The 12,199-nt window shown below is 42.3% G+C and overlaps 1 protein-coding gene across 1 annotated transcript in view; it reads left to right on the forward strand.

The window, feature by feature from the left end:
- jak3 (Janus kinase 3 (a protein tyrosine kinase, leukocyte)) overlaps positions 1-6,266 on the forward strand; it is a 31,507-nt gene extending 25,241 nt beyond the window's left edge. Inside the window, exons 18-24 of the mRNA XM_079505950.1 lie at positions 1,322-1,449; positions 2,132-2,321; positions 2,992-3,116; positions 3,469-3,641; positions 4,394-4,511; positions 5,128-5,241; positions 5,698-6,266. Of these exons, the coding sequence (XP_079362076.1) occupies positions 1,322-1,449; positions 2,132-2,321; positions 2,992-3,116; positions 3,469-3,641; positions 4,394-4,511; positions 5,128-5,241; positions 5,698-5,817 (968 nt within the window). The 3' untranslated portion in view covers positions 5,818-6,266. The remainder of the gene's footprint in view (positions 1-1,321; positions 1,450-2,131; positions 2,322-2,991; positions 3,117-3,468; positions 3,642-4,393; positions 4,512-5,127; positions 5,242-5,697) is intronic.
- The last annotated feature ends 5,933 nt before the right edge of the window (positions 6,267-12,199 follow it).

A 12,199-nucleotide genomic window follows, 5' to 3' on the forward strand; every position in this document is an offset into this window, starting at 1 on the left:
CAGTGTGAGATTTATAGATTTTGGGGCCTAAATAATATATATTAGAACAATTCTTGATATTTTTATCAAGAATTGTTTATTTTTTATTTTTTTAATGGCACATTTGTCCAGATGGAAAAGGGCAGGGGGTGCTCTAGCACCCCCTAGTGTCTATCTGTGCACGCCACTGTCAAGGACCCCAAATTTTATATATATTTCGCCCACAGACGCCCATTTGAAAGTATCTTGTGCCACATGAACCCCCTTCCAAGATTTGTGTCCAAAATATCCAAACGTTTTCGTATACTTTCACGATTTGTTTGAAATTAGTTTGAATTTAGCAGACTGGAATTGCATACTCAGGACCCCAATGGAAACAAGCCATAGTGTTTCACTGCTTTCTTGGGTTCAATCCATTCTGCATTGTATTGTCAATGAATCAATGAATGAATCAATAAATCAATCAAAGTGGTTCATTTCAAGGGCCCCCAAAGCCGGGGACCTCCATCTGAAAATATGTTGTGCCATGCAGAGACCTCCAAAAGAGTTGTGTGGCTAGATTAGATATTGTACAGACTTCTACGGCAGCGGTGGCCGAACGGTTTGCGGAGCGATCTTGTTATCGGAAGGTCGCCAGTTCGAATCCCCGGACCGGCACGTTAAAATTACCACCGCTGAAGTGCCCTTGAGCAAGGCATTGAACCCCTACCATGAAATGTTCTATGAGCAGGGTCTGGCTGTAAACAAGCATCTCGAGCTTAGTCCATTCACCCTGGGTAAACAAAGAACTTTGCTTACTTTGCTTTGCTACAACTGTCTATAGGTGGAGGGATAAGGGAGAGAGTTAAATCTAAGATAGGAAAATCTATAACTCACAAATACATTCTGACTGTGCTATAAAGTTCTAGTCTGTGACATAGTGACATTTATTAAACTGTTTTTTTCTGGAGACCCCCTTGTCCTGGAACCCCTTTAAGCACATGGAAAGACCCCTTCGTGTCCTCTCTTATTAGGCTCTTAGCTAGCACTGCGAGACAGGTCATTGGTCAGATCATTTCAATCACGGGCTAAATAGCCTATGTCAGATTGTCAGATTTAAACCTGTAATTTAAATCGGCATAAATTAGTTATTTTTAATAGTTCGTTTTTTTTTTCTCCCTGGAAATATAAACGTCTGGGTTTCCGAAGCTATAGTACACTGGTGTCCCTTGCCAAAAAGGCAAAAACTTATCTCAAAGTAACACCTGGACTTCTGGACTAGATGACTGTAACTTTTACCTTTTTGGTCGCATGGTTTGAAGTTTGAACGGCTTTATTTATGTGGTCTTTCTTGTCGTGGCAGATTATGTGATCCTGCACGCGGCAGAGCCCCTCCCACAGAGGGACACCTTCTGGACTAGAGAACCTAGCTCCGCCCACCAGCTGGTGTTTGAGGAGAGACACCTGCGTCACATCTCACAGCTGGGGAAGGTAAGCGGCGCACTACTGTGTCACACCACTGGAGGGCAGCATTGGTCAACACACAGCGTTTCAGCCAAAGACTGTAAAAAGGGTTTCAACATCAACTGATATTTTTCTGAGCACAACAGGTTATCCATTCCAAATTTATTTCACTTCTCGCGCGCGTGTGTGTGTGTGTGTGTGTGTGTGTGTGTGTGTGTGTGTGTGTGTGTGTGTGTGTGTGTGTGTGTGCGCGTGCGTGCGTGCGTGCGTGCGTGCGTGTGTGTGTGTGCGTGAGATCACGTTTCCTTTTTTGGTTAAAATAACTGTTAAATAGCTCTATTCTGACAATTAGCGTCTATCATTGCTATAGAGTGTTTGTTCAGGGGTCTCCCTGTCTCCAGACTCCAGCTCTTCATTGAACAGAAAATGCAATTTCAGGTTGGGATAACAAGTGCACAAATTAGCAGACAAAATTGGAACTGAAACAATAAAGAATTTAAGCTGATAAATGGGGTTACTTTCTCGCCTGATTGGATGAAATTGATGACTTACCTGAAAATGTATTACTATTTTAGGAGAAAATGTATTACTATTTAGGAGAAAAAAAGGACAGTTGCAGCCTGAATTATTCTTATGTATAATAATAATAATAATTATATTATTATTATTATTATTATTATTATTATTATTGTGTTTATTTCTTCTGTAGGGGAACTTTGGCAGTGTGGAGCTGTGTCGCTATGACCCACTGGGAGACAACACAGGTGAGCTGGTGGCAGTGAAGAAGCTGCAGCAGAACAAAGCATCCACGCTGGAGGTCTTCCAGAAGGAGATCCACACGCTCAGTGTGCTGCACTGTGACTACATCGTCCAGTACAGAGGAGTGAGCTACAGCATGGGTACGTCATGGACAGCCTCAGGGCCGGTCCTGAGCAATTGGGGCACTGGGGGGACACTGGGGAGGCACTGGGGGGGGGAACTGGGGAGGCACTGGGGGGGGACACAGGGGAGGCACTGTGGAGGCACTGGGGGGACACTGGGGAGGCACTGGGGGGGGGGGGGGGGTCACTGGGGAGGCACTGGGGGGGACACTGGGGAGGCACTGTGGAGGCACTGGGGGACACTGGGCACTGGGGAGGCACTGGGGAGTCACTAGGGAGGCCCTGGGCAGACATTGGGGAGGTACTGGGGAGGCACTGGGGAGGCACTGGGGGGACACTGGGCAGACAGAGTTGAGCCCCAGGCGGCTGCATGGTCGGCCTGTAGGAAGGGCCTATAGCTTATAGCTCAGTGTGCTGCACTGTGACTACATCGCCCAGTACAGAGGAGTGAGCTACAGCATGGGTACGTCATGGTCAGCCTAGCTTGCTTTACTCTCACGTTTCGGCGTAGCTCGCCGAAAATAGCAGATCTACAAGCTATGGCTATTTTTGGTGAGTGACACCGTCACACGATTTCAACCCGTCTTCATTATAAATTATTATTGGTCCTCACTATAATGCCCACACGGTTTCTATACCTCATCCCCACCAATGACTATTTGCTGGTGTGTGTTGGTGTGTCGTGCAGGCCGCCTCAGCATGAGCCTGGTGATGGAGTACGTACCGCACGGCAGCCTGATGGGTTATCTGGAGAAGAACCGAGATCACGTGAACACCAGGCGAATGATGCTCTTCGCCTCGCAGATCTGTAAAGTACAGACACAACTTCAATTCACGAATAAAATGTGGTCATAATTCACAGGTTTGAGCCGAGTTCTTCATAAAGTCTAAAGAAGACTTCCCAAAGTTAAGAGACTACTAACTGTATACCATCATTTCAGGACATAGGTTGACAGCTGCTATCATAAAGGGACTTAAAGTCAAACTGTGCAACTTTAATTAAACTAAAGTTATTTTGGGTATAATCTTTCATGATGTATAACTTTAAACTCATCTTTGTTTAAAAAGATGAACACTTGTACAGCACAGATTGGATCCTCTGTATTTTTGTAGATACCGGTATACATATATACGTACTGTATATATGCTCTGTCTCTATACCTAGGGTCTGGAGTACCTGCAGAGTATGCGTTACGTGCACCGCGATCTAGCAGCCAGGAACATCCTGGTGTCCAGCGAGAATCTGGTGAAGATAGCTGACTTTGGCCTGACCAAGATCGTTCCCATCGACAAAGAGTACTACAAAGTCACGCACCCCGGAGAGAGCCCCATTTTCTGGTACTTTAGGCCTAAATGATTTAGAACAGATTTAGTTTTGAGAGAACATATAGGGCTTAGGGCAGTGGTTCTCAAAGTGGGGTCCGGGGAGTTCCAGCTAAATTATATAGGGACCAAATGGACCCTTATAGGACTGTAACTCAGAGAGTGTACAAATGGACCTAAATGGACCACTCTCAGAGTTAAATTAACATAGATTTTACAATATGATTTGGAGTCCCAGAGATAGAAATGCCATTAAATGGGGGTCCGTAGCCTAATGCAAGTCAAACTGGGGGTCCTCGAAAGTAAAATGGTTGCATAGATTAAAATAGTATAGGGTGCATTTTGCATCCCAAAACGCAGTTTATAGTTAAGGGACGCAATAAAACAACGACCTCTGCATCCACTTCAAATGGGGGTCCGCGGGATGATAAGTGTCAATTTGGTGGTCCTTGACATGAAAAAGTTTGAGAACCAACGACTAATAACTAGCCTCGCGTAGCCAGCCTTCATCTGCCTTTGCAATGCATATTGCCCCAGGGAGATTAACTCTGGCCAATGGTGACGGCCAACCAGATTCATCTGGAACCAGACTATAACCATCCATGGCCCAGTATTCAAATAAAAAAAATTGAACACTGAGAGGGACGCGACTAATATCCACGCAGTGATATTAGTACCACTACGTGAGGCTATTAGGGAACATATACTGTATGCTCCTGCTAATCGGTTACTGTTACTGTGGTTTGAATTGTGTTAATGTGATGAAGGTACGCGCCAGAGTCCATCACTGAGTCCAGGTTCTCACACAAGTCAGATGTCTGGAGCTTCGGAGTGGTTCTGCACGAGCTCTTCTCCTACTGTGACAACAACTGCAACCCAAAAAGAGTATGGGACCAAAACACAGCATCACATAGTTAGCCTACCCACTTTTTGGGGGAAACACTGAATAGGCTTATATGTAGCAGAAGCTTGAGTATTATGTTAACTCTGAATACATTTGTTACATTACATTGAAATCGCCACGTCTCCATATCACATACAGTATGTAGGCCTACGGTATATTGGCGCTAGTTTTGATGCCAAATTTAGATTTAGTTTTAGTTTTTTGAATATTTTAGCTAAAATGTTTTACTCTAGTTTTAGTTGACTAAATATCACAACATTTTAGTCGACTAAATCGACTATACATCTACAGTTGATTTAGTCGTCATAATGCCTGATTTATAATTAGCTGTGTGCAGGAGATAGCAGATCTACATGCTCACGCGTTGTGAGCGTGACATTTTTGGAGCGTGACATGACATGCACACAAAGCATAAAAACACAAACACAAACGTTTTTATTTTGTGTTTGTGTTCATCAGTGAAAAAGGGTAGTCGATGATCTTTTTTTTCCGTCATAGCTTTAGTTGTTGAAATGAACAGTGATGAATGATGTGTATATATATCAGTGCTCCTGCGTACCTGTGTGACGTGCTGTGTGGTCCATCCTGCTGTTTCAGCTGTACATGCAGCGCATTGGGAACGACATGCAGGGTCCGTCCATCACAGAGCATCTTGTGACTATCCTGAAGGACAGCTGGAGGCTGCCGGCGCCGCCCAGCTGCCCACCCAAGGTATAGGTTCACTCCTATGTGTCCCGTACCTGTAAACTCATCACATTTTAAATATGCAGTATTTCACCATATTAAAACCGGGAAAGCATCTGTGTCAGACTCATTTTAGATTTTAGCTACACGCACGCACGCACGCACGCACGCACGCACGCACGCACGCACACACACACACACACACACACACACTTCAAAATGTTCATTTTTCAAAAAATGTAAAAATAAATAAACATCCAGCTCACTTGGAGATAGGAGGTTTTTGTTGAAGCGCTTTTGAATACTTTTTCAATATTTCAATACATGTTTATGTTGAATATATGTTTCAATATATGTTTATGTTTTCAATATTTCAATATACAGTATGTTCATTATTTTTTAACCAACACACAGACAATTTGTGTCAATTTGCTTTTTAGCGATTCATCTATTGATGCCTTTTTTCACTTTTACACTTTTCAGGTGTACAGTCTGATGAAGAGATGCTGGGCGTACAGCGTTGATGAGCGGCCATCTTTCTCCTCCCTGGGAGATCAAATCAGCTGTGTCGCCCAGGAAGAGAGAGAAAACCTCAAGGGCTGAGAGAGATGAAACCTTCTTTCTTTTTCATATTTTACAAAATTTTGAAAAAGTGTCAATTGCAAGAACAAATGGGGCAAAAAAAGACAATCTATCGATGCACTCATGCATGCTGTAGAAAAGGTCAAAGCGCACTTAAAGGACCTATAACATAAAATTCAACTTTTTCAATTTCTTTTGTGTTTTTGCAGCTCCCATACAGTAGGCCTATGTGTTTTCTATCCCCAAAAAATAACCAATTTTGAACAATCAGGCTTTCATATCATATGGGTACTTTAATGAAAATTGCTCTCAGGAACAGCTCAACTGATCGTGATGTCATCAATGTAACCCTACTTTGTATAATCCCTCCTCTTCTTCAGTCTTCAGTTCCAAATTTGCATTTCCACTTTGTTTACAATGTACGCCATTGTTGATTTTCCAAGCTGGCATGGAATGGAAACAAGCCTGGTTTTATCTAGCATCAGTATTATAATGACTCAAATATTAAATAATCTGCATATCTGGTTATATCTGAGTGGTGATTGAGGCTCAAACCATTAGAAATAAGTTTGAGGGACATAGACAATATAAAAACAGTTTTAAAATGCATGTTATTTCTGCTTTAAATGTTTATGTTGTCATCACAAGCCTGTACATGTGATCATTACATTTTGTGGAATGTAATTTTTTTTTTCAACAATATATTTATTTTCCTTTTTTACACACAAATGACAATACAAATATACAAAAAAACCACAACAATGAACAGTACAAGACAATTACTGATATAAAGAAAGCAAAACAACAATAACCAAAAACAACAAAACAAAACAAAAAACAACAACAGCACTACTCCTCTTCAGCTCCATCCATTGGAATGTCATTTTAGTTGTAGTCATGATGATGGAACCAACAGGAAGTTGGAATACTTGGATGGTGGGGGTGTGGGGTAGTGAACATAGATATAAAAATCACACCCGTGTGAACTGAGTGGTGTAAGGTCTGTCTGACGTAATGAAATCATGTCTGACGTAATGAAATCACACCCGGGTGTGATTTCATTACCTGGCTTTGTTTGTGCAGAAAAAATGAGCATGGTTGCTATGTTCACCCTGTTCACCCGGGTGTGATTTCATTACGTCATTACAACAGGGTGAACATAGCAACCATGCTAATTTTTTCTGCACAAAAAAGCCAGTTGTAGGAGTGGTTTACACCACTCAAAAAATAGATGCCTCATTGGCCGCTGCAGTTCGTTGGAGCGATGTGTGTTGAAGGAGAGGCGGAATAATTTACACTGGGGGAGGAAGTACACTGGAAGTGTGGAAGGCACGTTACGTCACACTGCCACTCAATTGATTACTGGCCAATCACAGCGCAGCTTTTCTGGGACTTATCAGACCCGAACATGCGCTCTGTGATGCACGCTCATGCTTCCGCGGGGCTTCGCAAGGAATCTCGGGAATGTTTACCCCCCTTGAGCACGGCCCTTCCAGAGCCGGAAAGGGCGTCTACGTTTATATGTCTATGGTAGTGAAGGTAGGGTAGCCCCAGAGCCATATAGCTGAGAGAGTTGCGCCATTGAGGGGTCAGAAAACAGCGCTGCATGAACAGCGGAGTGTGACAAGCTGGAGTTAGAAATATAATACATTGTTTTCAACAAGGGAGGCAAATATCAGCAATTTTAGGCATGTGGGCAACATGACAACTGGTTTAAAGTTGCACAGTGACAACTAAAGTCTCTGTAATGTTTATGTTGTACTATTACTAAAAAATCACACCCGTGTGAACTGAGTGGTGTAAGGTCTTATATAGTGACGTCACATACTAACCATAGCAACCGTGCTCATTTTTTGAGTGGTGTAAACCACTCCTACAACTGGCTTTGTTAGTCTGTCTGTCTGTCTGTCTGTGCTCAAAAAATGAGCACGGTTGCTATGGTCACCCAGTTCACACGGGTGTGATTTCATTACGTCAGACATTACGTCAGACCACAGCTGATCAGTCTATATAAGACCTTACACCACTCAGTTCACACGGGTGTGATTTTTTTGGTACGGACAGACACTGGTACATCGCTTTTTGAGTGGTGTAAACCACTACAACTGGCTTTGTCAGGCTTCGTACACACCTGTCGGACACATTGATCTGTCCGACCGACCAGTGATTACATTTTTATGATTTGATGCCTCCATGTCCCACAATGCTTTGCGCGATTTGGGCGGTGCTACGTTACGCGGAAATAGATGCACATATGTTCAGTGTAGTTTTCTTGACTGCAGCAGCAGCTAGCGGTAGTTTGTCGAGGCCGTTTTTCACACTCAAAGTTCACTTAGAAGGTCCGGATCAAGGACCAAGGACCAAATATTTGCATTTTGATTTTGGTCCGTTTGGTGTTCACACTGGACTTTGTAAAGCGTACCAAATATGTAAACAAATGACACCTGGACATGTTAAGCGAAGTTCGCTTAACATGTCCAGGTGTCATTTGTTTACATATTAGCGAACCAAATAGTGAAAAAAAGAAGAGGTCATTTTACAACGCAGGGAAAAATAACATGAGGGGGTGCGGGAAATCACTGTCTACAATTTTTGGGCGCAACCTTCAGTCACACAGAGAGAAGAGAACAGCAACATGAATCATGATTGCAGCAACAACTTGAAATTGCATTAATTCTTAATAATTATTTTATTAGCCAAATAAGACAACAGAGGAGCAGGTGTTTGAATAATAATGTGCTTGCTGCTGGTGCATACAATTCACCGGAGACGTATAGCCTACAACAAAGTATCCCCGAATCCCGATAAAAAGGACGATGTGTGCACCTTAACCTGATTCGATATAGGCCTATGTTATTTCTGCGCATCAAATCTTATGGTTTAAACTTGAAGCCGTGCTGGTCATTTAAGCTTCAAGTCAGAACAGCTCCGCTGCAGTTGACCTATATCACGTCTTTTGCTATAGTGATGTAATCAATTAATCATTTAGGACCACCTGTGTAGCTTATTTAACATTTGCTCCATTGGCTCTTTTTGCGTGCGGCCGTGCGCTAGAGCGAGACAGGATGATTTTAAATATTTCTCTGTCTGCGTCTCTCCCACCATAGAGCTATAAAATATATCGGCCCCACATGTGCGCGCGTCATAACTTTGCGTGGTGGCGGTGGCGCATGCTTAAAATAAACAGATCTACAAGCTTACATCGTGTACCATACCGTAAGTAACATTCGTGTCGATAACTTGTACATCTGTTATATTTGCGCATGTGAACCTCGTACGCTGCCATTACATTTCTACTCTAGGCTACTCAGACATATATGCGTCTACTATTAAAATCAATAGTGATCCCCGTAAAAAAGACATGCTTTTAGAACTAATTATTAATGCAGCCTCACAACTGCCGAGGCCCGACGGCTATTTTGGCTATCGTCCTGTATTTCTGGACTCACTCACTGGAGACAGCCGTGCGAAACTTGGACTCTCCAAGTTACGCACGGCCGTAGCCAAAATAAGACATACAAACAAGCGATATAATAGTCTGTGTCACGTAACTCAGAAGACTACAGCCTAAACCCCACCCAGTGCTGTCAAGAACGGAAGTTCTCTCCTATTAGTTGGCGGTTAAAAACCACCCTTCTGTCCGATCTGAAGTCCCACCCTGTTCGTTGGCTGTTTTGACTACAAGGTGTCCGATGTGTTTGTTGTGCCCTCCGCCCCCACATCGGACAGGTTTGTCCGATCAAACGACGTGACTCCCATTGAAAATGAATTGGAGCAGCAATCAAATAGCAATCAGGCATCGCACACGGACCGAACATTTGTTCTTTAGGTGTGTACGCAGCCTCAGTCTGTGTCTGTGCCCAAAAAATTAGCATGGTTGATGCTGATTGGTTGATGCTGATTTCATTATGTCAGACATTACGTCAGACCACAGCTGATCAGGCTATATAATACCTTACACCACTCAGTTCACACGGGTGTGATTTCTTTGGTACGAACAGACACGGGTACAAAGCCAGTTGTTGGAGTGGTTTACACCACTCAAGAAACGATCTAAAATAAAGGAATTTAAGATCATTAAAGCTGGGCTGTTGCCTGAGTCCAGTGCATTCTGCCAACTTCCGGTCCAGGACTTCGGTCTGTCTTCGCCTAGCACTTCGCCAATAGAAGTCTATGTAGAAGAGCCGCCATTGGACTGGCCCATGAAGTGACTGGGAGTTGTTATAACTGTCGTATTTCAATGGCTCTGCATGGGTAGCTCTAAGTGGCGGGTGATTATGGATGTAGCCTATATAATATGTATGTCCAATATTGTCCTTACACTGTAAATGAAATGGCTGAGTGAAATGGGTTGCTCTTAATGTAAACAAATAATAATAATAATAAATGAATAATACAAAATGAGGTCAATTAACAAACATGTAATATACAATAACATAAAATAATGTCCATTAGATAAGTTACAATCTGGGTGATAGATATACCAAACTGTAGTACAATAACTAGCACATCTGCAATGGTTGGAATTCTCAATGATAATTTCTTCCATTTTAGACCTAGGACATGTACTGGTTGACAAATTGACAATGTCAAGAAAGTTATTTGAAGGCATGCTCAATACAATTTGGTGCTTTTAAATCCAGTGGTGTTTGCGAGATTGGCCAAAGTATAATTTGCTGTCTGAAAGGTTTCTTTCTCCCACAGTCAATGAAAATGACATACAGTATACTTATTTCCCCGAAGCTTTACTGGGGCTAATGTTTAAAGGTTTATTGGAGAGGTTACTGTACAAATGGTTTGTATTGAAAAAACACAAAATGAATGATAGACGTATGCTTTCAACTGTATATGTGTTTCATCACCTTAATAAGAATAGTAATAATCATTAGAATGATACAAATAGTTATAGTATGCAGATACTGTTTTAGTAAAGGTTAAAGTAGTAAACTAGAAATGCACTCTGTCAAGCTGCCAACTTGCGCCTTGCACACATGGCCTGCTTGTGCGCAAGTAGAGCACACAAGTGCTGCTAACTAATGTCTAATACAACTGGTCAACTGCTGTTCTAAATCCTTTATACATACATACATACATACATACATACATACATACATACATACATACATACATACATACATACATACATACATACATACATACATACATACATACATACATACATACATACATACAGTATACATACCCAGCCAATCACCAAACATACCTTAGATACAGTATGTCATCAAGAATGGTGGTCCCCTATTCGCCGGTGGACAACACCGACATACATACATACCCATTGGCCGGTGGACAACACCGATATACCAAGCCGATTGCAGTACTTGCGTGCTCTGCTCGCGCAAGTAAATATGTCATGAACATGAGGTGCTGGAGTGAAAAGGGGTGCTGTAGATGAAATGATGTATAGCGGTGACCTGAGCCCTAACCATTTGAGAACCACTGTCTTAGACCAGTGGTTCTCAACCATTTCAGGCCGTGACCCCCCCCCACACACACACACACACACACACACACACACACACACACACACACACACACACACACACACACACACACACACACACACACACACACACAGCACTTGGAATTGATTTTGTTTTTGTTTGACTCAGTTCTACGGATAATTATTGTGAAAAATAGCAGATCTACAAATCAGCTATTGTCTTATATTATTTAGCAATTTTCCCAATGTCTGACCAGTTTTTCTGTTTGTTGATTACTTTTGATGCAGTTGCCTTATGGTCTTTTTATTTGGTTAAAAAATGTACTTTAATATTCACTTTACTGTCACCTTGGGACATGTGGGGACCCCCCAAGGGGTTCCGATCCACAGGCTAAGAACCACTGTCTTAGACAATCATTATACAGTCAAAATTGTAGCCTACTACAACCACGCACATTTTCTATTTAACATGGTAAGGAGAAAAAAAAAAGAGTCGCGAGGACCCGAGTTCGATTCGACTATACTGTCATAACTTAACTGTCATATGTACAGTACTCTCTATCATTCTGCCCTTGGCTTCTTTCTCTCTGTATTCTCCTATCTAGACATCTAATGATTTATACATTCTAGGAATGTCTCTGTGCCTCTCGGTCTGCTTTGTGTTTGTGGAGTCAAGTATAAAATGCTGACCCAATAAATAACTGTTGCTTCCCATCACACTAATTCACACAAAAACGTGCCGGGATTCTGGGATCTACTTGCTTGGCCTACTGCGTGGCACTGATCGGTGTAGTGGTTTGGGTCTTTATCCTTTGACAACAGATACAGTATGTACAAATATAATTTCACATGTACAAATATAATTTCATATTTCATATTCGTATATATTTGTCAATCAGGTCATCAAAAGGCCAAAACCCTGCCACTCCCAGAGCTGTC

This window comes from Electrona antarctica (assembly GCF_951216825.1).
Source record: "Electrona antarctica genome assembly, chromosome: 7".
Lineage (NCBI taxonomy): Eukaryota > Metazoa > Chordata > Actinopteri > Myctophiformes > Myctophidae > Electrona > Electrona antarctica.